Below are 26,693 nucleotides of genomic sequence, written 5' to 3'. Positions count from 1 at the left end.
AACACTCCGCTGCCTGAGCAGGGACGCCAGGTTTCTATGTTGGAAGTTGCAGCACTTAGCAAAGCACAGGCACGCCCATGCTCTGCCAGTGATGAAGTGGACTCTACTGGGCACAGGCTGGGACATTTATTGTTTCTTTTTCCCACACAGCTGCTCGGTCAGGAAACGCAAAGGAGCCGGGTATCGTTGGGACTCCCCCCCCCGCCGCTTCCTTGATGCTCCTAGCCAAGACTATCCCCAGAGAGGCTGAAAAATTTCGGGAGATCAAAGCCTCAGGTGGGGGACGGCAAAATAAATAAACCTTATCAGAGGGAGACCACCCAGCAGAGGGAGGGGTGAGTTTCCATCCAGGAGCCTTTCCTGCTCCCAAATCTCCTCCTCCCCACCCGTGCAGCTGCTCGCAAAGCAGCAAGCCGGTGAAATCCTTTTCCAGCTGAACCCAACCCCCTCCCGCTCGGGAATCCTCCCCAGGTTTTGCCTCCCTCTTCCCCACCTCCCCATCGGCGAGCGGGTGCCCTTGGACCCGGCCGGGAGCGGGGAGGCAGCGGGAGGCAGCGGGGCGCCCGGCCGGCCGGTCTGTCTGTCTGTCTGTGTCTGTCGGTCGTTCAGCCAGCCCCGCCATGCGGGTCCCCCTGCCCGCCCTGCTCTGCTGCTCGGCCGCCAGCCTCCTGCTGCTGCTGCTGCGATGGCGGTGGCGAAGGGGGCTCTGGAAGAAGGTGAAGGAGGCTCGGCAGAGGCAGGAGCGGAGCTTGGTGCAGATGGAGATGGCTGTGCGGTGCTTTCGGGAGCAGGTGGGTGCAATAAGCCGCGCTTCTCCCCTCCTTCACCCACCGGGGCGGGGAGAGGCTGCGGATGGGCAAGCCGCCTCCGTCCGCCCAGGCGGTGGCTCCTCACCCCGGCCCCTTCCCCTTAGCATATAGCCCCGGGGACAGCGGTCGTGCAGCCCTCCCTGCGGGCTGGGGGGGGGGGGGGGGGGGTCTCCCTGCAAGGCTGCGCCCGCAGAGCTTGCCCGGTTGCGAGACGGCATTCCAGCTCCTAATACGGAGCTGCGGGGATTTCGTTTTCTTTTTTTCCCTTCCTAAATCTACGTGTGCGTGCACACACACCCCCCCCCCCCCCCCCCCGGCAATGCAGCGATCCCCTCTGTAGCAGGGTGGGGAGGAAACGCTTCCTGGGGCAGCCGGTGCAGCGGGGGATAACGGGCAGCGGCGCAGGCGCCAGCAAACAGTCACCGGCGGCGAGAAGAGGAAAAATCCCGGCCCCTCGTCTGAAAGCTTCCCGGCCTCTTCCGCCGCGGTAGGAGGCTCAGCCCGGCTGCCGAGCAGGCGGTCGGAAAAGGCGAGAGGCAGCGCGTTGTCAGCAGAGGCCGAAGTGCAGCCGCGCTGCCCGAGGACGCTGCCCGCAGGGATGGGACGCGAAGCCGCCGGTGCCGGGGCGCGGTGCCCAGAAATCCGGCTCGGCGGCACCGTGCACCCCGTGATCCCGTCAGACTGCCTGACCTGGACTTGGAGCGGACTCGCTTGGGTTCAGAGTCCAGCTTGGAGGATGAGGTTTCACGCTTTTTTCGTGGTATTCAGTAGGTGGCGAGGAAATCTCTGCTGACCCAAAAATGCCCTGTCTGCTGTCAGCCAAGGGGCTCCCTGGTTTGCCTGCTTCCCTGTGGGATATCTTGGCGATGCCAGGAGAAGAGCTGGTGCCGGGTCCGCTTTCGTTTCTTGCTGGAGTGATGTCTATAACCGTGCCGCCAATTCCCACTGTAATTCAGCAGAGAACATTGCACCGAGCAGTTCCCCCAGGCCTGGCCAAGACCTGTCTGAACAAGGCTGCGTGAAAGGCTTTGTCTTAAGCAGCAGGTGCTTGGTGAGACCGGTCTGGCCAGGAAGAAAAGGCTTTAGAAAGCCTGGATTACTGCTGGCCCTGCTGGTTTCACGCCATGCTCACTGGTATCGGGTAGGAGCAGGATTGCAGTCTTGAGGCAGATATTGCATTTGGCCACTAAATGGCAGATATTTTTTGGATGGGTTACAGTGGGCACCAAGGGGACAGGAGGAGCCCAGCAGCTGGGGCAGAGGTGTGTCATTGCCTGTTCAACCTTTTCCGTAGCATCCTTCCGTGAACATGATTTCCATCCTCTCTCTGCCTTTGCCGGAGCTCTCCAAGAAACTCCGGGATGGCTCCCTCCCTCTGGAGCATGTCTTCTATGCCTACGTGGGCAAGGTGAGGAGCAAGGGTGGCGGGGCAGCATCTCACCCACAGTGGGGCTGGCTTTTTTGGGGGAGAAACCCAGCACAAGGTTCAAGTGCTGATGAGCTGTCATTGCTTGCTGGTTAGTGCTGGGCCCATCTGTGCTTTTCTGTGAGCGAAGGGAGAGCTGGGCATCTGGCTGCCGTGGCTCTCAGCTTGGTTTGGAGCAAAAGAGAGCAGCAAGCTCAGCATCTGGAGACCCCATACCATCCTAGGGGGGCCCATACCTTCCCAGGGGCAGGTGTAGCTATAGGGAAGTCGCAGAGTGCTGCTGTTGTCTCCCCTCTACCTCCAAATGCATTGGTAAACCTCAAATGCTCGGTGTCCGCTTTCATTCTCAGGGCATTTTGCCATAATGCCCTGATTGCCTCCTGGGTTCCCACTTTGGGGTTATCATTTTATGCCACCCCAGAAGCTCAATCAAGAGAATAGCCTTTGGTATTCTGCTGGCCTAAGTGCCTCTCTTCATCACGCACCAGCTGGTGCTATGGCCCCCCTGTGTCCAGACAATATTTTGGAGTTTGGCATGAAAACGTCTTGGAAAGGAACAGAAAGGGCTGCCCCGATACCGGTTGTCCAGATGGGGAGGTGGAAAAGGGAGAAGAGGCAGGTGTTCCTTGCAAAACAGAAGGCCGTTGTGCAACACTGCAAGCCGTGTCTCACCTGTGGGCTTTGCCTGCTTTCCCCGAGGCCCTCCAAATCGCCACAGAAACCAACTGCATCACGGAGTATCTGCAGGAAAGCGAGACCCAGCTCCGGAAAGCGAAGCGGACGGGGAAGCTGGGTTTGCTCTATGGGGTGCCTGTCAGCATCAAAGACTCCATCGACTGCCAGGTACTGCCAGCGTGATACTGTGGGTGTCCTGACATCCCTGTGGTTTGAACTTTCGTGGCAGGGGGAGGTTTGACTTCAGCATCTGGCTTGACTTTGTCATAGCTGATGTGGGATGGCCTGCCCTGGCAGGTGATGGGGTTTGCTGCCCATCTCCCATATAAGCCAATGGAGAAGGCTGGTCAGATTTACTACCAATATACTATGCGATGTGTGGGTGATGGATGGGTTGTTGGAGGTGCATGCACGTGCTTATATATATAAAAATATATAAAAACACAGGGGTAGGGGGAATTTCCATCCTCCATTTGGAAACCTCGTTGTCTTGTGTTCCCAGGGTCATGATTCCACGTTAGGGTTTATAAAAAACCTCAATAAACCCGCAGCAGAGGACAGCGTGGTGGTGCAGGTGCTCAGGAGACAGGGGGCAATTCCGTTTGTCAAAACCAACGTTCCTGTGTCCCTCATCAGGTAGGTGGGTGCTCCATTTCCTCGGTGTGGCAGCAGTCCTCCCTCCCTCGTCCCAAGTGAGGGTTTCTATCAAGTCTAATTCTCATTTCCCACTTCTTTTTAAATAACAACACCTGGTCCCCATTCTTAGTGTCTTGAAGTTTTACTTTAAAAAGTAAGGACATTTACACTAAGGATGAAAATTAACTCTAGTTCCAAATGGAAAAAAAGGAGAAGAGGAGAGAAATCGCTGCCCTTCTTTCCTGTGCTGGGTGTTTTTAAATCACTTTTTTTTTTTTTTATTAACCCCTTAGGCATGGTGCTGTTAACTATACAGTGCAAACACATATCCATGGCAGGGGAAGCTCATTAGCTAGTTAAGCTAATGACCTTAAATTATCCTGTCCCCAAACCTCCTGCTGTATCTGGCAAGAGCATGCTTGATGTCATTGATATGGTGCGAGGTCAGGTGCGCTCTGTCAGACAGCCACCCTGCTGCTGTCTCTGTGTACCGACAAGTGAACTCTGGCAAAGCTCCTCCGTGCATGACTATTGCCCAAGCCATATGAAATGCCTTCCTTAAGGTGACACGGCAATGACTGACCATGTTTAAAAAAAAAAAAAAAAAAGCCACAGAAAGAGGTTGCCCCAGAGATTATCGGATTTTGCACCAGTTCCTGGGGGACTCCGACATTCAAATATTGCTGCAGTTGGCATTTGGCCTGTTCCCAAGCAGGGGCTCAGCAATGTCCCCCCAGCATGGAGGGGCCTGGACCTGCTGCAGGTGGGCTGCTTTGGATGTCCTGTGGCACTCAGGACTACCTGAACGGGGAGGCTTTCCAGGAGGCTTGATGTATTTGTGCTGCCAGAGGGTCTGCCTGGGGAAGGCTTGATGACACTGAAATTAGCTGGCAGTGAATCCAGGACATGGGACCACCGTGAAAAGGCTGATGGTCTTCATGGGAGCTTTGGGAAGCTCCCTCGGACCAAGTGATGTCAATGTGACAACTAGTGAATTATCTGATTACCTTCTGAAGGTCTTTTTGTAGTGACTGGGGTCCACATCAGCAGGTATCTACATTCTTCTCATTTGCAATCTCCCTCTCTCTCTTTAGCTATGACTGCAAGAACTTAATCTTTGGTCAGACGTTCAACCCTCTGCTCTACACCAGAACCCCTGGAGGCTCCTCTGGTGGAGAAGGGGCACTTGTTGGAGGAGGTGGATCCATCTTGGGCTTTGGGACAGATGTAGGAGGGAGCCTGCGTTTCCCCGCTGCCTTCTGTGGGATCTGTACACTCAAACCCACCGGGAACAGACTCAGGTACTGCAAGTAATGCAGTGATGTCTCTGGTGAGACTCACCCACCACCCTACCGACCGCTGTGCCGGGATGCTCCTACTGCTGTGGGCAAGGGGAAACTTGGGAGGAACTGCAAAGGGCTTGTTTCTCCCTCCTGCCCGGACATTTTCTGGGGCCTGTATGGAGGGAAGCGTTGTTTCCCCCAGAAGAGAGATGGGGAAACCTCTCCACCTGCATGCTAAGGGGGTGGCTGTTCCTGACTGACAGGGCATAAACCATTCTGGCGTAGCATCTCTCTTGGGCTTCCCCTTGGCCCTTCTGCCAACCTCTGCATCTGCAAAGGGAGGGCAGTGTTTTCATTACCACTTGCTACTGCTTAAAGCTTTTCCCTTCAATGAAAACTACTCAGCTGCTGTATTTTGTGTGTCTCTTTTCTTCACAGTAAAAAAGGAATAACTTGTGGTGTCCTTGGGCAGAAGGCAGGTAGGAATTGATGGTTGTCCCCCAGGGAGGGCAGTAGGGCAGGGGTGAGAAGGACCCTCAGCTGGTTATGGGGGACCTTCTCCAACACGTTCAGAGAGAGAAGCAGGTTCCCTTTCAGGGACTTTTTCACAGAGCCACTCCCATACTGTGATTCCTGAAAAACTGGAATATGCGTGAGCCGAGGGGAGCAGTTTGTGTAACACGTAAACCTCAACACACCCTGTAACCCCCAGGTTGCTGTGTTGTCTGCCACGGCTTCATGGGAGGTGTGATTAGCAGTCAAAGGGTGTGTCTTAAGCTGTCCTTGTGTTGTGATCAACAAAACTTTTTGTTTAATCTTGTAAATCAAGAAATGGAGACATCAGGGCACATATTGATGGATAACAAGTCTGGGTCCATAATGATGGGCCTGCTGATGGGAAGACACCTGTAGGCATCCCCAGCCCAATTCTCAAAGAGGAACTGTTGCCAAGACTAGACTAAGTCAAAACGATGCCAAGAGGTCCTGCTTTTGCAGGACATGCCCTTGAAAGACCCCTAGCCATGAATTCTGTCTTCTGGTCTCTTCCAGTGGTCACAGCAGTGGGGCCGATGGCAAAAGACGTGGAGAGCCTGGCACTGTGCATGCGGGCACTCCTGTGCGAGGACATGTTCAGCCTGGACAGCACAGTGCCCCCCCTTCCCTTCAATGAAGAGGTAAAGGACCTCAAAGGGGGCGAAGGTCTCTGAGAAGAGCTGCCATTGCTCAGGCTGAAAACACCAGTGGCTCACGGGAGCCCTCCGGGACCTGTGGGTGGGCACGTGGGCGAGAGAAGTGCTGTTTTCCAGACTCCCCCTGCGGCGTGGGTGTACTGACGGCTCCTGACGCTGCTGACATCCTTCCCGCTGGCACTCTCCCTTGCTCTGCAGGTGTACTCCAGCACGCAGCCCCTCCGCATAGGCTACTATGAAACCGATTTCTTCACCATGCCAAGCCCTGCCATGAGACGTGCCGTTCGGGAGACGAAGGAGCTGTTGGAGGATGCTGGCCACACGGTAGGATGTTGCGTGAACCCGATAGTCATGCTGCGTCTATTCTTCCTTCCTACCGTGTCTTTGGGACCCTTGGGTGAACATCAAGCAAATTTGGCAAGGAAAGGGGGCCTGGAATCCACTCGGCTTGCCACAGATTTGATGAAAGTAGATAGCTGCTTCTGGAAAAGATAAATTCTTTATATTGCAACTTGATTTCCCCTCTTGGCAGGGTCTCAGTGCTGTTTAGGTGCTGGTGAACACAAAAGGGAGCCCACCCCAATCCATAACACATGCTGGGGAGTAGACACACTGCAGTATGACTTGTCTGTAGTGTGGGTGCATTTCCTCACACCCTGGCTGAGATCCACATTGTGCTGGGTGCTGTACAACCAGGGTCCTGAGGCAGTGCCCGGAGGGAGCTTACAGTCGTGATGGTGTATGATTACTGTCAGGTCAGCGTGTTTCCTGAGCCTGATGGACCACCTCTCTTCAGTGGCTGTGACGAGCTGTTGTCCAAGTACTTGTTTAGTCTATTCTCAAGCAAATTTTACCTCTTCTGTATCATATCCTTTGGCAAGCAGTTCCACAGATCTACTGCATGTTGCATGGAAAGCCACCTCCTGTTTTTGTATCTGGAAACAAGAACCTAAGGAGAAAATAGATAGGTAGTTGCAGATGGCAGATCTTTTATAGCCAAGCAGTCCCATATTGACCCAGACCTGTTCCTAGGGTCTCAGGTTTCTGGGGTGCTGAGCAGAGGTTGTCTCCTTCATCCTCTTTGCCATTTCAGCGAGCCATCTCCTGTGCGTGAGGCACGGTCGTGGCTGCACACCTCCCCTGTACCCTTGCAAAAGAACTGGGAGTGAAGTGGGAAGCAGAGACTCATGCTCTCTGTCACCCACTGCCAGTTTTGGAGGGACCTTTGTGCCTGCTTGGACTTCAGGGGGCCAAGCCCATCCTGTATCTCTTGACTCATCTGTTTGTTGCTCAAAGGGAAAATGGTGTTTTCAGGGAAGGATGGATGGGATGGAGAGGCCCTCATGGCCTCAGATGCTGGAGGCTTTCCTGAGGGCTTCTCGGGAAATCCTCAGCCCAGCTCAGCCCACTGAGAGCCCTCAATGGCTTCTCCCACACAGCTTGCTTGTGCCACTGACTCCTCTTCCATTTTCCTTCCAGCTGGTGCCCTTCGAACTCACAAATGTGGACTACGTGGTCTTTAACTTCTGCTTCGGGGGAATATTTGCAGATGGGGGCACCTCCCTTCTCAAGAAATTGTAAGTATAGCCTGGAACAGTTTGATGGGATCAGCACCTTTCTATGAAAATCCTCCCTGGGGTCTGGCTAGCGTCCAGATACAGGTAGCAGATCTACTGGATATAGATAGTGGCTAATATGCACTGGGATTTACTGGGAAGCTTACCATCAAGCAATTCAGCTGAACCTTGGCTTTCTTTGGGATTGTTACCAGTCTTGACAGATGAAAGGAAACTGGGTGCTGATATCCTATAAATACTGTGAGAATCAGAGGAGCCCAGAGGAATGGAGCAAACCTCTTTTTGTCACTTAGATATGCTGTTCAGAGGGGTTGGCCTTCTGAAAGCTGATCTACTGTGATTGCTTCCCGACACTGCTCAGCCAAACCCCCTTTTCTCTTTCAGCAAAGGGGAGCTGGACAAAAGTGTGGGGCTGTTCTTCTGGTTGGCGAAGTCACCAAACTGGCTAAAAACTGTCCTCTCCTGGATTGCCAAACCCTTCGTAAGGTCCATTTCTTTCTAGCATAGATGGAGTTAAGCAGTAGGTGGTGAAGAACTTGTCTCCCATTGCAGTAAGTCTTCATCATAGAGAAGTCTCTAGGCATTGCTTCCTGGCTGTGCTTAGACACATCTCCAAGCTGGAGTGATGCTATTTCTGTTCCTCCTCTCCCCACTTTGGGGAGAACCCACGAGTCCTTCCTGAGCACTGAGTCAACAGCTTGTATTTGTGATGGAGCTGTCTTGGAGGACAGGGCTGGGATTAATGTAGATTATTTTCCTTTTTTTTTTTTTTTTTTTTTTTACTTCTCAGGTGCCTCGATTTTCAAATATCGTAAGAAGTATGACAGCAAAGTGAGTAAATCTGAGCCTGAGCAAATGTGTGAAGATCTGGGTTTCTCTTTTGGAGGGCAGCAGTGTTTGCTACATTAGGGATACTGCCCCAGCTGCATGCATCTGAGCAAACACAAGGCAGAAAACACAAGGGTGGGAGCAAACAGAGCAGTTTATGTCAACACCATAACCCTGCAGGGTTTGGCAAACTGTTCTAGTACTGAGGGTGGGAATGAGAGCAAGGGTTCACAGCCTCTTGCTTAGGAACTGGATGAAGCTTGTGGGAATGAAATATAATGTTGCCTTCAGCACTGGTTAATGCATCTGTCATACCATGAGGTAGGCACCCTGTAAGACAGAGGGAAAGTTAATGCACAGGGAAGGAGGCTTGCTCTTCCTTGCTGTGATATCAGTGTTGGGCAGTTAGTGGTGAGAAAGGACTCCAATCCCATAGCAGAAAGGTTGTATTTTGTGCTGTGCCTCCAAGGCAGTACGTCTGTCCCCCCATCAAAGGGTCAGTCCACCTCACACAGCCTGGCCTTTGAGGAATTGTGCCTGGGCTTCCACCTCCTGAGCACAGCAGCAGTAACAGGGCTGGGCACTTGTCAGGCCAAAGCAGCACTGCACCAATCTGCCTTTAGTCTTCATCCCTCCATCATGGGCAGAAGCAGAAATAAGACCCCCAGCCCTTCAGAGGAAAGCCAAGACTTTGCCAAAGTCCTCTCTTCCCTTGGCTGCATCTAACCTGTGTCCATCTTCTCTGCCCCTAAAGCTGCTCTTTGCATGAGCTCTTGATGCCTTTCTTTGGTTTTGTTTCCTTTTTCAGCACAGTGGATGAAGTCTGGAGTCTTCATCATGAAATTGAGGTAAAGTATTGCAATTTAGGGTTAGATAATTTTTGTTTTATTTCTCTTTGGGAAGAGGTAGATTCAGTACCCGCCAGAGTTAGATGATCAAGTCACTGGTGATGTGGGGTAGGAACATACATCACTCTTCAACAGATCTCACTTGGATGTGCAAGTTCTCAACACATTTAAAGATTAGGATGATATGTAGACGCATTCATGATCCTGAATCAGACCTGAATTTTTCACTCCTACACTTGAAAATGTAGGCCATCAGCTGCAGCAGACTTGCCTCTATTTCCATTCTGGTTTCCTCAAGACCCGTGCCCCTTTTCCAGGTTGCCATGTGCCCCCACACTCAATCTTTCCCCACCTCCAGTTTTAGCAGAGGGGAGGGTGCTTCGTACACTGGGAGGGCTGTTGACCAAGCAGCCAAGGGTTGCTGGGTTTTAGCGGGATCAGGCCTGATGTAGCCTGATGGCTGCTCCTGGGGAAGGGTCGAGAGCCTGGCTGGGCACCCAAGGAGAGCATCAGCCAGCAGCCATGGGACAGTACATCCATCCCACTGACCACTAGTGCGTTTCCTCCTCAGGAGTTTTGCCACCAGTTCATTGCCCAGTGGAAAAAGCTGAATCTGGATGTCATGCTTTGTCCCATGCTGGGTCCAGCTTTCGGCATCGGCTACCCTGGGAAGCTCTCAGGTAGGACTGCCAGCGGTGGGGGGACACCTTTGCCTCCAGCGTGCCCCTGCTGTGGCACTCCACCAGTGTCAATGAGAAGCATTCCTCCTCCTCCCCTCACAGCCCCACGGCACTGGCCAGCGGTGGGAAGAGCTCGGCTCTTGGGGCAGCTGCAGCCCCAGCCCGTGGGGTACACCCAGGACAAACCCCCCCGGTGCGTGTGGGACCCGAGGGGCAGGTTTCCATCCCGCAGCCCTTGAATTCCCAGTGCAAGCGCCCCGTTAGCTGGAAGCTTGCTTATGCGGAGGGGGGCGAAGGCTTTCCCTGCTGCGGGCTGGTGCTGTGAGCTCCCCCTCTCCCCCAGTGGCGGTCAGCTACACGGTGCTCTACAACGCCTTGGACTTCCCTGTCGGCGTGGTCCCCGTCACGATGGTGACGGATGAGGATGAGGAGGAGCTGAAGGGCTACCAGGGGTACTTTCGGGACTGGTGGGACCGGACCCTGGCGAAGGTGAGTGGCACCAGGTTCTCCAGGGGCGCGAGCGTCCCCATCCCTTCCCCTGGACACCCCCCTGCCCTCTCCCCCTCTGTTTGTGCCACAGGCTTTTCGCGGCAGCGTGGGGCTGCCCGTGGCCGTGCAGTGCGTGGCCTTGCCGTGGCAGGAGGAGCTGTGCCTCCGGTTCATGAAGGAGGTGGAGACCCTCGTCTTGAAGAAAAACAGGTTCGTCTGAGTCCTGCGCGTTTGCCCGGAGCAGGATCCCAGCTAACATCGGCACAGGCCATCCTTTGGTCTGACTCGCCTGCAGGACTCGTGTTCCCCTCCACGAGGATGCGGTGATGGCTGGTCTGGCTGCTGGCTTTGGGGTGCAAGGGGAAAGCGAGGTGAGCTCCGCAGTGGTGGAGCACTTCCAATCATTGTCCTAATACAGTATTTTTTGTTATCAGAAAGTCTGTTGTTTCAGGTCTGTGTTTGTGTGGGGGTTTGGGGTGGATTTTAATAACCCTTTCAACACCCCCAAGGGAAGTGCAAGAACATGATCTTTCTCTTACAAATGGGGAAACTGAGCCATGGGACTGGTTTCGTCCAAGACGTTCAGATTCCTGCTTGGAGTGCTGTAGGAAAAGGGATTTTCCCCTCCATTGTCAGCTCCCTGAGGATGAAATCCAGTCTTCTCCCTGCCACAGACCAGCAATCCAAGGTCAAAGCTGAGCCTGCCTGCAGGCTCTGGCAAGCAGGGAGGGAGCTGGACGGCTCCACACAGCACAGGGCTGCTGGCACCCTGCACGCCGTGGAGGGGAAATCTGGAGTGATCGTTAACTCCCATCTCATTCAGACATCTCCTCCTGCTTTCCCCAGAGCAGAGATGCAAAGTGCTTCAGCTCACGGTATTGCATGTATAAAGCAGCGTGCCAGGGCCAGACGGCCAGCTGGACAGCCTGCCCTGCACACCCTCTCCTCCTGTTTGGCAGAGGGGGCCATGCCAGGTTTTCCAGGGGGGGTTCACGGCCGCTGGCAGCTGCTGACACCGGGATTGGCAGCCCCGGCTGCTCCCGGTAGGTTAAGGGTGTTCCAGAAAGAGATATCGCAATGCAAAAGCATTTTTCCCAATGCAGCAATGTCACAAGTGGATTGTAACAAAGCTCTGGCAGGATTTAAGTTTGGGTTTTTTAATGTATTATTGTTGTCTAAACCAGAGTTATGCAAAAGCATGGGGTCTTTTCAAGGGCTGGGCAGAGAGGTTTTTCCCAGCCTAGGAGAAAGCAGCCCCCAGGACCCTGATTCTTTATCAGCAGGCTTTGAAAAAAGGAGGGAGGGAGCTCCAGACATTCCAGGACTGAATGCTATGTAAAGCCAAGCCACAGAAGAGCTTGGGTGGGGGGTTTCACCAGTTGCAGGTGCTCCCTGCCCACACAGAAAATGCTGGACAGGGTTTATCTGTTTGCATTTTAAAATTCAAGCCTGGAGGAGCTTGTCACTCCGCGAGAGCCAAGCACTGCATTGCTCTGTTAATTTAACTGCTTTCTCCCTGGCATGGAGCTGGGCAAGGTGCAGGACTCCAAACTACAGAGACACCAGTGGACCTGAACTTCACTGGAAGACCTGAGCGAGGACCTTCAGCGAGCCGTGCCCACTGCCACGGGACAGTGCACCAGGCAGGGCCAAAGCTGCTGTGTGGCTTTGGGGACTTGTGGTTGCCAAAAAGGGCCAGCTGCAGGCTGCTTCCAGCCCAGCCTGGACAGAGGGAGGTCCGTGTGAATGGCAGCACTGAAGCTTAAGGCTAGGATGGGGCAATGAAGACCACATCCTCACAGTCGGTGGGGAGAGGTTGGTGACATCCACATTGAGTTGTTTGGCTCTTTTTGCTCTCTGTCCTGGCTGAACAGGGAGGATCCTCCTTGCCTTTCCAGTCAGCAGCTAATTTCTCTACAAGGTCTTGCTTCTTCCCCAAGCTCCCTCCCTGCTGCCACAGGAATAATCCCGCGGGACGTGTCTGTAACGGGCAAGGTAACACGATAGCAGCACGGTCACTGGCTTTTGGTCCCCAAACAAGACGCCTCCACCAGAGAGCAATGATTACCCTGGTTGCAGCCTCCTTACAAGCTCTGCTACCCGACTTCTTGGAGCAGAGCCAGCATCTCTCCAGATATGGCAATGCTGCCTTGCATCTTGGCAATGAATTGTCAGAGACATCTCCTGTTCCTTCCCTGTAGGTTTGCAGACCCTTGACATTTGAGAGAAGTTTGATTTTGCAGCCCTTCCTTTCTGTACTCTTGGGGACAGTCTCATGGGTGGGGAGCACCCGTGGCAAGGGGCAGCTCCTGGGGCTGGCAAGGCTGCATAGTTCAGCTCCTTTGCCTTGTGCTGGCTGGAAGATGGCTTAGAAACTGGAGAGCAGATAGGATACTGGGTCCCTCAGAGAGGATTTCCCAAAAGTGCTCACCCCCTGATTTGGGTTGCCAAAATACTTTTCAAAAGGGCTTGGCTTGAAAATGACACAGAGCAGTCATGCTCCTTGAGGGCATCTTCAGATAGCTCCTTCCACACCGCCTCTCCAGAGTCACTGTGTCCTTCTTGCACCTTCATACTCTTGGTTCTCCTGAGCTCCCTCTTCTCCAATAGGTGCAATTTCACCCCCTGCACCAGGTTCCCCAGAACAAACAGCAACGTTGTCCCAGGCTCAGAGGGCTGCACGTGCTGCTGCCTGAGGGACAGAGATGATGGCTGAGCACCTCTAGTTAATAGGCTTAAGTGCTAATTAATTATTAGACATGGGTATAGTAGGGATAGCCCGATCTGGGTTTTGCAGACTTTCAGCTTTGTTAATCAGCTCTGTCCCCTGTGCGTAGCCAGGTACAGCAGCAGCCAGTGGCTTGGGGAGACACAGCCTTGGGGGACACCCCCCCAAACCCAGTGTGAGCTGAGCGCACTGTTTTGCAGCCCAACCCACAACGCTTCTCCAGCAGGCAGACCCTTGCAAAGTCCATGGTCTAAAAAGTCCACTCTTGGAGTTTGTTAATGTGACTCTGCTTCAGAGCTGATCTTGCACAGCAGGCAATCGCATAGTTTGCATTCATTAGCCCTCCTTAGGAGAAGGTGGGAGACCCAGGTGTCCATATCTGGACCAAACCAGGAAGGACTGAGAGAGAAATCATAACCCAAGATTGACTGTGGCAGGTCATAGATCCATCACTGGGAGGCCCTTGCACCCTCTCAGCTCTGCTCTGCAGTTCAGCTGCAGCCGTTGTACTACTGAAATGGCTGGGACATAGGCAGATCCAGCAGAAGATGGAGGAGGCGAGGAGGAAACGGGATGTGTCCCTGGAGCAAATGGAGAAGGCAGCTCACAGGTTTAAGCAAGAGGTAATTTGGGGGGAAAGTGAGTGTGGGAAGAAGGGATTGTATTTTGGGTAACCAAAGAAATGGGGGAGTGCTGATCAATCCCTCTTTGAATGGTGGTTAGGGCGTGTGCATGTTTTGGATCATCACCAATTTTTCTGAGGGTCACCACCCTCCATTATCACAAAAAAGACTCCTATAAAGACTGTAAAGGAAGTATTTCTTAATACAGACCTGTTGAGGGAATCCTGAGGATGAAAGATGGATCGGAGTTGGGGACCTACTGAATTGGATCACCACCCCAGACGTCCCTATGCCCTTTTCTCCTCATCTGTCCCTACTGTGAAGCCTTTCCTCTCCCATCCTCCTTACCTCTGCCCCTCCAGAGGGACCTCCCTGCCCCATCATCCTCAAAGTATGGGGAGGGCCTCATGTCCCACCAACATCTGCACATCGATGACCAAAAGCCATTTCTTCCTGCCCATGCCCAAGTAAAGAAGCACCTGGATTTTAGGAGGTCAGGTCCTTGGATTTGGGATTTGTCTTAAATCCATAATAAATACCTACTGCTATTCTTTTTTGGGGGAGGAGTTTGCAAACAGCCTACACATTTTTTTCCCCCACGTTAATGATAAATTCTGTAAAACTTTAGCTGGTTGAACTGCTATTCAACACAATGCCTATGAGTTAGAAGGAGGGTGAAGGCCCGCAGGAGAGTAAACAGAGACAGGTCAAACCTCTCTTACAGGTTCATGCAACTCCCCAGTCAAGAAGCAGTTTTCTGCCTGTTTTGGATCTGTTTTTATGAACTAAGACTCAGCAAATTCCCCATTCCAGTACACGCAGTGCTATGTGGGAGGTCTGCATTTCCACAGGGAATGTTTCCTAAAATTCTCCATTCTAGGTCATTCCTGGGCAGATATTAAAACTGGGTATTTGCAGCCTCAACACCAGCCTTTTCTGTCTTTTTCTTCCCTCTGTACCCAATTTCCTACCCTTTGCAGAATGCAGGCACTCAGACTGCACATCTTCTCGCTGATGATGGTGGAGCTGGTGGAGAAGCTGAAGGAGGGGTCCCTGTCCCCAGGAATTGTCCTCTGCTCCTACACAGGCAAAGTGAGTGATACTTCCAGCGTGGGATAGATGCTGCAGGACTCTTCTGCAGTGGGGACTTTCAAATATAAAAACAGGTCATTTGCTGAAAGAACCGGCAACGCTGGGGATTACAATTTGTCAATACTGTGATGTCTGAATGGTGGTTTATGGGCAAATATGTAGGACGGAGATCCAGGGCAGAAAACTATCCCAGCAAGAAACATCTAAAGTTTATAGGTAAGGTCTGAATAATGAATGCTGGAGGTTTGAGGAGATTGAATTTTCAGCTTGAAAACTCAATTTAAATACTGTTTCCTTCCTTCTCATCATTTATCTGTCTTCTCTGTTCTGGAGAGGCTTTGGAGGTGACTCGGGAGGTGAACTGCATGATAGACTTCATTCATGGCTGTGATGATAAGCTCCAGAAACTGAAGAAGAAGGGGCTGCTCTTATGGCATTCCTATTAGCATCGAGGATCACATTAACTGCAGGGTACATCCCTAATTCCCCTGTCTCTTGGCCTGAGGCTGGGAAGAGGCCAAGATGGACCAAATATTGTGGGACCATCAAACCTGCTCCAAACAGCATCTTTCCTGGTACCTAAAGAGCTTTGCTTCCCATCCCCAAGGGCCACATCTCCTCTGGAGTGATGGTGAAGTTTCTCGGCCAAGTGAAGGAAGAAAGACAGTGTCACCATCCAGGTTCCAAAAATCCAGGGGGCAATCCCCTTCATTAAAAGCAACATCCAACAGATGATGATAAAGTAATCGCGTGTTCATCTTCATGAAAATGCTATGACATGTGACTCTTGCTATCTGAGAGAGGGTGGGCCCGCATGCACAAACTCCCACCTTTGTCCAAGCTAACCATGCACATTGAGTTAATTGCCTCCTCATTTCAATCTGAAATTATTTCTTTTATATTTGATGCCTCTTTCTCCCTAAATTCAGCTGTCCCAACAAATCTACTTCATGCTGATTCTACCTGCTGGGATTAATTCCATACTTATCCCTGCACAGATGCTCTGTGCCCTGTATTTATGGTTTGCAGACAGAAGTACCTCACTCACCTGCTGATCTTCTCCCCAACTATGACTGCAGCAACCTCATCTTTGGCAGATGCTGAACCCTCTCAACCACCAGAAGAGCCCCGGAGGCTTCTTGGGAGGGGAGGGAGCTCTGATCGCAGTGGGAGGCTCCATCCTGGCCATCGGGTGGGATGTAGTTGGCAGCATCTGCCTGCCATCCAGCTTCTGCAGGCTGTGTGGGCTCAAACCCACAGGCAACAGGATCAGGTACATCCCAGCATCTGTCTTCTTCCACTCGCCGTGGTGGCTGTAAAGCGTCCTCCACAGTGCATCAAACTTCGCAATAACGTCCATGGTTTCCTCCAGGCTTAAGTTAGCACCCTAACCTGCCTGTTTCCTTGTGTCAGCTAGGGCTAAGGGCTCTATTAATGACATGTGATGCCCACCATCTGTTAATACAGCAAAGACTTGTTTAATTTTTAATAGCCCTGGCCAGGAAGCTGAAAGCAAATACTACAGGATCATCTCCTTTTCAGATGTTTTCCAGCCCTTGCTTTGCTTGTAAGAGTTTTCTGTTTATCAGAGGTGGTTTGCTCATGGATAAGGAATTAGATGCACCAGGGAAAGGAGATGATAAAAACTGTCCCTAGCCCCTAGCAGCTTACAGACCATGGAATTCTTCCTAGCCTAGAAAGGGTCAAATCTTTGCAGGACTTTTTGCCCTCCTAGATGTTGGCTGGGGGCAAATGGGAAGGCTGCAACTCAGCATGGTGACCTGCCTTACAGCGAGAGCTGCTGCTAATCTGCTTCTCCCATTATGTTCCTAGCAAACTGGGTGTGGTTTCTCCTACCATAGGAATGAAATCAGGTAAATCCATCCAGATGACATGTTATTACTGACAAACATTTGCTTCTCACATCTCCTCCTGCTGCTGAAATGCCAGCAAATGTGCTTGCTCAATTATGTGTCTCATGGCCAGTCAAAACCAGTGATCTATTAGACCAGGGCCTGCCTTGTGCTATTACCTTTTTGCACCATTTATTCTGTTCTGGATGGTGGTAGGTGTTAGCTGAATCTGAGCAGAACTGAAGCAATACCCGTTCAGGCACTGCAATGTGTAGCAGTGAGAAATGTGAGATGCGCATCCCAAAGGCCTGGGGTGTTTCACTGGAGATGCTTCCAGGAGACTGTGCTGGCTTCAGCTGCTGCCAAGCGGTATTGCTGTTGGCAGGAGGGCTGCAGTCCTCGCTCCTCTTGAGCAGGCCTTGTGCCTGAAGAAGCCTGGCCCAGAAGGTCAGCCTCGTTAGGTCACCTCTGCTCTGAGACTTACAGATTGTCCCTGCTGGACCTCCTTGGTCACTTCTTGCACATTACGCTAGTTCCCCATTCCTCTTCCCTGGCCTGACTGAAACTCTTCCATGCTGGGTCCCTACCAGTAACTATGAGACAGCACCAGCCCATCTGCCTGCAGTGATAGGACCTTCATGCTTGCAGTGACAGGGATGCTGGAGCCGATGGCGAGAGACACGGACAGCCTGGCCTTCTGCATGCGCTGCTCCGTGAGGAGATGTTCTGGCTGGATCCCACCATGCCCTGCCCACCCCCCCTCCTTTGATGAGGAGGTGAAGCTCAAAGGCAATCCCATGTCTCCATTTGCCCAGCAAGATCTTGGGAGATTCTTATCTGGTTTCATGTCTCAAGACAGTGAAGGACCCAGGGAAGCAAGTGTCGTTCTGAACAGAGGGCAGCCAGCAAGAGCAACCACCAGAAGCAGCCGCGCAGCAGGGTTGTCAGGCCCCTCTTGCCTTGCCTTGATGAGAGCTGCTGGATGCTGACCCCTTCCCTTCCCAGCGACATCCAGAACAAGCTTGTTGGCTCCATCCTGGCCCAGTCCCTAAAGGAGCTGATTTCTCCTGATCAGAAGAATTCACCCCTCACACCTATAATTACAGAGCCTGATTTAACAGTCACTGACCTAAGAAATTATTGCCCTTTTGCCATTAGCTCTTTGCTTCTACCATCTGATCATGTCTTTCTGGCTCAGGCCCTAGGATCCAAGGAACCTCCAGTTGTCCCTGACACCCAGACAATATAGACCAGTTGCTTACCCTAGAGGAACAGCCCCTGAACTCTGCCTGTAGCCAGGCATCCCAGGCACGTGGTCTGTACAAGTACTATCACACCTGCTATCTCAAAGCTGGGACACGTTCACATGGCAGAAGGTGGTGTCAGAAAGACCATACCAAGGACCACTGCTGCCAACCTATCTTCTGGACAACACTGCTTTCCACCAGCCCTATTGCTCCCATCATTTCTCCAACCCAGGAGACCTCAGTTGCTGCCTCCCTGAGCCCTGGGAATGGTCCAATTTTGTACGTCTTACGCATGCAAGTGATGGCTCCTCATCTCACTGGTTTACACCAGTTCAAAGCCATTTTGGACTGGGTATTATGAAGAAGACCACTTCTTTCAGCTGTCGCCCAGCATGAAATGGGCCATCCAGCAGAAAAGAAACCTTCTCCAGGATGCAGGGCATTTGGTGGGTTTTCATGTCTGTGGTTGCCTGGAGCTGTTATCCTGCTCCTTACAGAGTTTGGACAAGTCATTTCCCGTCTCCACTTTTGCTGCCCATAAAACAGGGACCATCCCTCCCTGCTGCAAGTATCATGAAGAGGAAGGCAAATGCAACAGTTTGTTTCCCAAACTGAAGTGATCTTGCTTATATTCCTGGCCTAGCAAACAGGAGAATCGCCTTCAGATATCTCCAAGTCTCTCCTTTTCTAAAGCAGTGTTTTTTCCATCATATTTGGTGTTCCCATAAATATCAAACTCATGATAGTTTCCATGATTCCTCAGCTGTTAAATGCAGTTTACAGATTTCTTGGTGGGTAAGTGGGAAGGAGGTTGGAGCAGTTGAGCCCCCAGGGACCTCTTCTAGCCTAAATTATTCTGTGGTTCCACCAATGGGGATTTCTATATGGGAGCTGTTCCAATGATGCAAATTTATTAAAAATACTTGGTGTTTTGAAGCCTCTAAAAATTCCTCTCTAACGTCTGGAGGAGTGGAGCCTGTGCCAGGTCACAACTTGTGTTGATGCCTTGGAGATGGGAAAGGACAGTGGGCACATGCTGCTAACCCAGATTCCTTTGAAAATGGGGTCTTGCTGTCCTACAGCAGCAAGGAGGGCCTAAGCTTCTCACCACTTCCCACTCACCGCACTAGTGAGGCAGAGAGGTTCACAAAGGGCTCTGTGCATCATTCATCTTTGTTGCCTCTTGAACAGGGATGGTTTTCTTGCAGCTTGTCCCCGTTGCACCACCCAAGACTGATTATGTGGCAGATGAACTGTTCACCAGAGGGATTTTAAAGGAGACATCATGGATCCTAACCTGAAATCCCAGTTCAATACTTACAGGCTTCCTGCTCCGGTGAAAAGGACCTTGGCTATTATTTTGAAACCCATAGTAAATGTGTAGACATGTCTTGTCTGTGTTATAGGAAATCTGCAAGGTGGGGAAGTTTCCGTGTGCAGGGAGGTAGGCTGCTCCCCGCTGGGAGTGCTTTGCTGCTTCATGTTAAGTGCCTGATGGGCTTAATAGTGAAATACACTTAAATACACTTAGTCCCTAAACCCAGGCTGAACTTATCAAGTGGTTCTGACAGCCTTTTTTGGGAGTTTTGCATGGGGAGGTTGAAATACGATTCGTTCTCAGGAACCCATGAGCCATACAGCTCATCCAGCAATGAGCTCCAAGAGAGTGGCAAGGGTCTAAACAGCATTCCCGCATCCAGAAGATGCTCTCCAGGGCTAGCAGTGTGGTCTAGAGCCTTACTGGCATGGGTTGTTGTGATTAAATATATAAATTAATGTGGGAGTAAAACTACTTCACTGGAAACCATACCTGTTCTTCAGAGCCACCTCTGCTAGGACAAGAAGTGTGCCCAAAATGCAATCACATGGTAGCCAGCTATTTCAGCTGCGTTCTTCTTGACTAATCTTAAGTTTTTCTCTTCCCTCTGAAAGTACCCACAGATCGCTTGGGATCCCAGTGTTCTCTGTGGAGTGGCGTCAGATGCACTGAAGTAGCTCTAGAGAAAGGGGATGCACACAGATGTGTCCACCGGTTCTTGCAGGTAGGTGCCAGCTCACTGTGCAAACCGCTGTCACGGGGCTATGCAGGAGAGGCTGAGCCAGATGAGTATGTGATGCCTAAGCACCACCTGGGTTTAGCACCACCAGGGCTATGCAGCCAGAGATTATTTTAAGAACTCAAGAATCCTCATCATGGCAGGGCTAGGATATCTCCATGGAGATCTGAACAGAGAGATATGGGCTACTTCCCCCATCAGGTGGATTCTGGTACCCAGAGCATCACGTGCCAAGTTAATGGACAGGTCTCCACATGCAGGTACGGTGTGGTGTGAAGTACCTGCCCCTCCAAGAGAGACAGAGACACACCAAGCTGGGAGAAAATGAATTTAGAAGCCTGCCATGATCTTTGTCTAGGTGCTCTGGCACCTAGACATGGTGCCATGCTTTTAACATAAGTTCTTTTGATGTACCTGTAAGCACGTGTGAACCCAGTGGACTCAGCTGGGTGATATTATGACTTGTTCCCAGAAGGGTCATGCTGTTTCCACAACAATGGGCTGTCTGTGCATTTTGTTAATTGTTTTCTGTTGCCACAGTCCCAAAGCTGATTAATTCTGCCACCTTTCCAGGTCTGCAAAAAACCTCTGCGATCAGCATGGAGCAGTGGCGGTAATGTGATTTTTTTTTTTTTTTTTTTTCCTTACTAAATATAGTGAGAGATTCCTAAAGTTTCTAAGCAATTGCTTTGAGCTCTGTGATGTATTCGGAGTTGGAAATGGATCATGTGGAAATAAAGCAGCTAGGCTTTTCTTTGAAAGTCAAGCTTTGCGAGAAGTGCTAAGGACTCAAGGTAATACATGTTCATGTGGCGGTCTCTACTTACTGGAAGATAGGGAAGAAATATTATCCTTTGCATTTTCTAAGCAGAAATAGCATAAGAACAGCCACTAAAAATGAGGCTTTGTTTTTTCTTCCTTCTGTCTCTTGGTGCAAATCCTTCATGTCAGTCACTAGATGCTATTGTTATGAGCCAAGACCATGCTTGAACTATCAAGCAGAGGCCTTAGGAGTCAAAAATTGTGGTTGTAACTGTTTGGCTTAGGTTGATTTCAAATGAACTCATTTGGGATCAGGAGCATAGGACAGGAAGCATTCTCCTGGACAACTGAGACCAGTGCTGCCCACAAACTGATCAGATTCCTCTTTAAAACCAGTTGAATTTCATGCTTGCATTTGTTTTTATTGGCCAGCTCCTCTCCTCCCTGCTCTGATGGTTGGAAACCTTCATATTTCCTGTGCCGTTCATTCACTTCCAGTTTATCCTCATTTTATTCCTGTCCTTGAGCTTAAATAACACCTCTCCCCTCTGGTATTTTCCACTGCCTCCCCTGTCCTTGATCTATTTATAGAGAGAAATTGTATCCCCTTTCAGCTGGTGTTCTGCAAGGCTGAAGAAGCTGAGCTGTTTCGGTGTCCTCCCGCAAGGCAGGATCTGCGTTCCCTGGGACACCCTCGCAACCCTTCCCGAGAAGAAACATGCCCCTAGCCTGCACCACGCAGCTTCCACCAGTGCCAGTCACTCGACGGGCGTTGTGGTGGTGCAGCACCCCCCACCCCACCCCTCAGCCACGTTGCGATGTCAGGACCTGCCAACATTGTGTTCTTGTGCAGTGAGTTGGGACAATGTGGTGCTTTCTTATCCTGGCTACAGTACAGTGAGTTAGGATGATTAGGCACTCCCTAACCGTACCTGAAAATCCTGCTGCCTGGATCATGGCCCACCTTGGAGGGTGCCAGAATTACCTGACAAGAATTATGGCCAGAATGGAAATACACTGACCAAAGCCAATCATCTTGCAAACCTATAAACAGCGGTCCTAAGTGAGGCCCTTTGAGCTCCCCTGGACCGCAGCGGGCTGCAACGAGCATCTCCCTCTGAATGGGGCGCCTCTCAGAGCTCGTGAACTCTCCAGCTTGTGAAAAAATCAGAGGACTGTCGCCAAAAGCTGACAACGGGACCTGGGCTGATACCCTTCACTCCTTGAGGCTCAACCCTTCGCCCACTGAGAAATGCCAAGACATTTGATGTGAATATTTCACTGAACTCAAGGGGAATTTTTAACAGGTATACCTCTGTTTATATATATATATCTATCTATCTATCTGTCTCTTTGTGTCTGCATGCGTGCGTGTGTGAATTGACCTAGGTATCCGATAACAAGTATAGTACAAATATTGCCATTTAGAATCTATAATTAAGTCACTGTTGTGATTGTAGTAAATTCTATTGAATCACTTTGTAAATGTTAAATTAGTCAATGATTAAGTGTTGCTAAATCTTGTGATTTGCCTTAAACTGTGAATGAACCTTAGACTGCTCCTACACACATATACTCCCTTAAAACATAAACCGTTGACTAAGTCTGGGACTAGGAGTGGATCCAGCCACACCTAAGCTCCATCAGCAGTTTAGAAAGCAAGGGGGTCTTCTCTGAACCTCATGACTCAACGGGAAGGTCTTCCTTATTCTTTGTATTCCTTCCGTTAGACATAAACAGTTGCCCAAGTCTGAGATGAAGATTGGACCTAGCTGCCCCTAAGCTCCACCAGGAGTTCAGAAAGCAAGGGGGTCTTCTCTGAACTGCATGACTCAGCTGGAGGGTGTCCCTGACCCTTTTGCGTCTTTGTGCTCTGTATAAATCATCTAGTTTGATTTTAACTTGATTTTCCTTTGTACGCTTCATCCATGTATTAAGTAATAGAGTGAACCTTGCCATTGAACTTTGTGAAGTTGCACTTTTTATAAACTCCTATTAAATCACTTTTGCTAATACCCTTTACAGTGATTCTTTAAGCAGCCCAAACCACTCATTCACAACAGATGTGCATGCTCACTTGCAGCAGGTCTGACAGATTATAGGGCAGAGGAAAAACTCCTACAAACCTGGCTGCTCAGTGGGCTGATAGGAGTGTTTGGAAGGAAATGGGTTTGGGGTTTTTTTTTTAGGTGAAAACAGATTCCTCCCCCCCCCCCCCCCCCGCAAAAAAAAGCAACCCAAAAGAAAACTCTTAAAAAGGTTTGTTGGCCTCAGAGATATTTTGAATTGTTTTTCTTCAGTGAAACCATATTAACATTTTTTCATCTACTGCAAACAAGAGCTGATTCAAAACTTTTGGCTAGTGACCAGCTTTTCTCTCAGAAAAACAATCAGGTTAGCTACACTGACTGTATTTCCTGGAAACCCATTTCATTTGTTGAACTTTCAGCAGGAAGGATCTCAGACTGCAGATGGAAATTGAGGTCAGACTAAAAAATAGCCTCGTGGCTGTGGCTTTTGTGAGAGATGTGGAAGAAAACTTGGATTTGTACAGAAAACTTGGGAGTGAGAGAGTTGTGCGGAACAGGGGCTGGACCATGGGACAAATGTGCCCCTGCAATCAGGGGCAGAAGCAGCCATACTGTGGTCCACCCATGTCTATTTACTAAGACAAAGTGGACCAGCTCTTTGAGGATGGATTCATTCGTTGCCTGATGTTCAGCAAAGCTGTGGTAAACCAGACTGCAAATCTAGAACTCTCTTGGATCTACAGTACAACCCTGAAGCTGTGCCTCCTCTATTGTGGGGGGAAGACCTCGGGCTCACCTAGCTGTCTCTTGCTGCTGCTTTTTATTACCTGTATCCTGATGCAGAATGAAAGAAGGTTTCATGGAAATATTTTGAACTCACGTCTTCTAGATTCTTCTACCAAAATAACCAAAGCTTTTAATAAATTTGACATTTTAGTCAGCTAGACATAACTCTTCAAACTATTACCGATCTCCATTCAAAAAAATTCAAAGGCAAAACTGTTCATAAGCAGGACTGGGTTAATACTTGAAGAAATCAACTCTGAAATGCCTACGTAGCATTAATGTCTAGGTCTGGGCAGCACATGGTATTCTGACAAGAAACCTAAGGGTGGAAGAACAAAATTCATTGGCTCTTTCAAAGCACAGCTCAGATTTTATTTGATTTCTCAGTTGTATCCAGGAAGGTTTTTTTCCTCCTTTTCCCATGCTGTAGGCATTCATCCGCCACTGCTGTCCAACAGACATTGTTTGTCATCTCCTCTCTTGCCTTCTAGGTTTACCGCACTGAATTCATTGCTAAATGGAGGAAGCTAAGGCTGGAAGTGATTCTTTGTCCTGCGCTGGGGCCAGTCTTTAACCATGGCTATGCTGGGAAGCTATCTGGTGATCTCCATTGAGGTGTCTCTGGATGCATCCATGGTGGTGTTTGTGGGCAGAGCTGGAGCAAGATATTTTGGTCTCTTGGACATTCCCCAAACCATGTGTGGTGCTTGGTCTTCCCTCTGGGGAAGAAAGCAAAGGAGAGGTCTCCTCTGGGTGGGTCTTCTCATGCTCCCACCTCATCTGTAGGTGTTTGGATTATTATGGGACAGCAATTAGTGGCACATCTGTCCCAGTCATTCATGGGTGAGTTTCCCCTGCATTGTCTGTCCTGTAGAAAGCCCAAGAACTACTCTTGCAGCAGAGGGTGGCTGTGAGGATAGTTGTGAGAGGGGAGGTAGACCTTAGTACAAGGCCAGGGTCTTCTGAATGTGGCCATCTTACATTTCCCAAGACTTTGCAAATAGCAGAAAGGCTCATTGCCCATGACTTGCAGAAAAAGGCAATTTTTTTATAGCTTCCAGCAAACAGTCAGGGTCCTCCATCTCTCTAGCAATGGCCCTTTGGGATCCAAAATCCCCAAGATGATGTTACAGAACTGGACATCTGGAATATCTTGAAAAGATAGCTGGGATTTTTCCCTGGGGTATGGGAAACATAGATGCAGACTCTGAATCAGATCAAATACCTGTATCTGTCTCTCCCAGAGCAGATCTAACCTCCACCTGACTGACAGGTGAAGGCATGTGTCTCTGGTCTCAGCAGCTATGTGGCCCTCAAACCTCTCCAAGGTCTTTTTAGGTCCTGCAACTCCAGTCTACAATTCCTGCAACCCAAGTTGTCATCCAAAAGTCATTGCTGGCCCCGCACACTAAATTTTGCCATTTTGCATGCTTTGTGTGATCTTTTCCAGCTGCAACCTCCTATACCAATTTATACAATGTCATAAACTTCCCTGCCGGGGTGGTGCCAGTCAGCACAGCCACAAGAGCTGAGGAAGAACTGAAGCATTACCAAGGGCACTACAGAGACCCTTGGCATAAGAGGCTGAAAGACGTCAGCATGGAAAGAGCTTAACTCTTAGCAGAAGGTTATGACTGGCAGAGTAACACCTCTGGCACATTGTCCCAAGGCTTGTCTACATCTCCCGATGAGAGTGGGAGCTTGTTTAGTAATGCAGTTTGCATACACCTTGTTACTACCCTGCCTGTGGTGCAGCTAGGCTGGTGTATATCAGCCCGACAACTGTCCCCTTGCACGTCTTCCTTTGTCTTCTTTTCCTATAATGTCAAAAGGCAGCGTTCCCTCTTGTGCCTCCCCAGGTGCTCTGGTGCTCTGACTCAGCACCATGCTTAATTTGTGCAGGCTGTGGAAGGAGCTGCAGGGCTGCAGGTCGCCATCCAATGCGTGGCTTTGCCACGGCAGGAGGACCTGTGCCTTCGCTTCATGAAGGAGGTGGAGACACTTGCCCACAGCATGAAGAGAAATGTGTGATTTCTGGGAACCTGCCTTCACTATGATGACTTTAAATTCCTTTATCCAGCCACCTTCTACCTGATGCACAAAGCAAAGTAGATAGCGACCTACAGACTGTGAACCACGGTTTCAATAAACTGGCAATTAATGCTGTTTAAAAACAGTCAGCAAAAATCTCATCTCTGTCCAAATTGTCCTTCTTTGTTAAACTGAGTCAAAAAAACAAAAGAAAGGAATGAGAGTTAATGCTGGACCAAAGGAGTCCAATAACTATTTCATTCTACAGCCAGATAAGTAACCGAGCAAGGTTGAGAGATTGAGTCATCGGACAATCCAGCTTTTTTACTTGGTTTTACTTTATTTTGCAGGGTTTTTTCTTTAGTTTGCAGGTTAGACTTTGCGTAGTCACAACATCAGGTGCAAATAAAACTCCTAGAAGAACTGATATCAGCAGAACATGAGTTGTTAGGACAGGTCAGTTGGCCTCCTACAGTACCCAAAGCAAACAGAGCTCCCTGGTGTAACAGAAAGTGGCAGAGGGCATTAGAGACACGAACATCCCCAGGATCCCAGACATTCATTTAAAACAACTTTCAGGGGAGAAGGTAGTTGAACTAGCTGTAAGCAAATGTTTAAAAAAATAGGTGAAATGAAACACCTTGACATACAGAGCAAGGCTCACCCTTGAAACACAGAAAAGCAAGAATTAGGGTTGGTACATCTTTCACTCTGAAACAGCTGTTAGCTGCACAGGTCCTCATCTTTCCAAGCATGGTCTCACCTGCTCTTTTTTTTTTTTTTTTTTTTTTTTTTTCTGTTACTGTTCTCCTACTTGGCACTCAAATCACCTGGCTTCCCCACTGCTTGCCTGTGATGACACCAGTGAAAAGACCAACTACCTGCTGTAAGCTTTGTGCCCAGCGATGGGGCAGCTGGGAACATCCCAGTCTTTCACCAACAAGGCGCTGAAGTCTCTGCTGTCGCTCGGTGAGAACAGACCTGTGCAAGGCACCAGGCATGACGGAAGAAGTAGGAATGCTCCTGGAACAGCTTTCTGCAGC

The 26,693-nt window shown here is 50.2% G+C and overlaps 1 protein-coding gene and 1 pseudogene across 1 annotated transcript; both read left to right on the top strand.

Moving 5' to 3' along the window:
• The first annotated feature begins 283 nt into the window (after positions 1 to 283).
• LOC115348970 (fatty-acid amide hydrolase 1-like) lies at positions 284 to 10,878 on the top strand. Its single transcript, XM_030032560.2, has 15 exons — positions 284 to 791; positions 2,104 to 2,217; positions 2,935 to 3,078; positions 3,413 to 3,546; positions 4,641 to 4,847; positions 5,268 to 5,308; positions 5,880 to 6,004; positions 6,218 to 6,343; positions 7,499 to 7,596; positions 7,981 to 8,077; positions 8,387 to 8,427; positions 9,233 to 9,272; positions 9,844 to 9,952; positions 10,296 to 10,441; positions 10,533 to 10,878. The coding sequence occupies exons 1-15, from the start codon at positions 621 to 623 to the stop codon at positions 10,659 to 10,661; spliced, it is 1,722 nt and encodes a 573-aa protein (XP_029888420.1). The 5' UTR covers positions 284 to 620; the 3' UTR covers positions 10,662 to 10,878.
• A 530-nt stretch (positions 10,879 to 11,408) lies between these two features.
• LOC115349642 lies at positions 11,409 to 25,788 on the top strand (annotated as a pseudogene).
• Positions 25,789 to 26,693: the final 905 nt, after the last annotated feature.

The sequence above is a fragment of the Aquila chrysaetos genome, chromosome 12 (assembly GCF_900496995.4).
Source record: "Aquila chrysaetos chrysaetos chromosome 12, bAquChr1.4, whole genome shotgun sequence".
Taxonomy (NCBI): domain Eukaryota; kingdom Metazoa; phylum Chordata; class Aves; order Accipitriformes; family Accipitridae; genus Aquila; species Aquila chrysaetos.
This window is presented reverse-complemented; position numbering and strand designations above follow the sequence as displayed.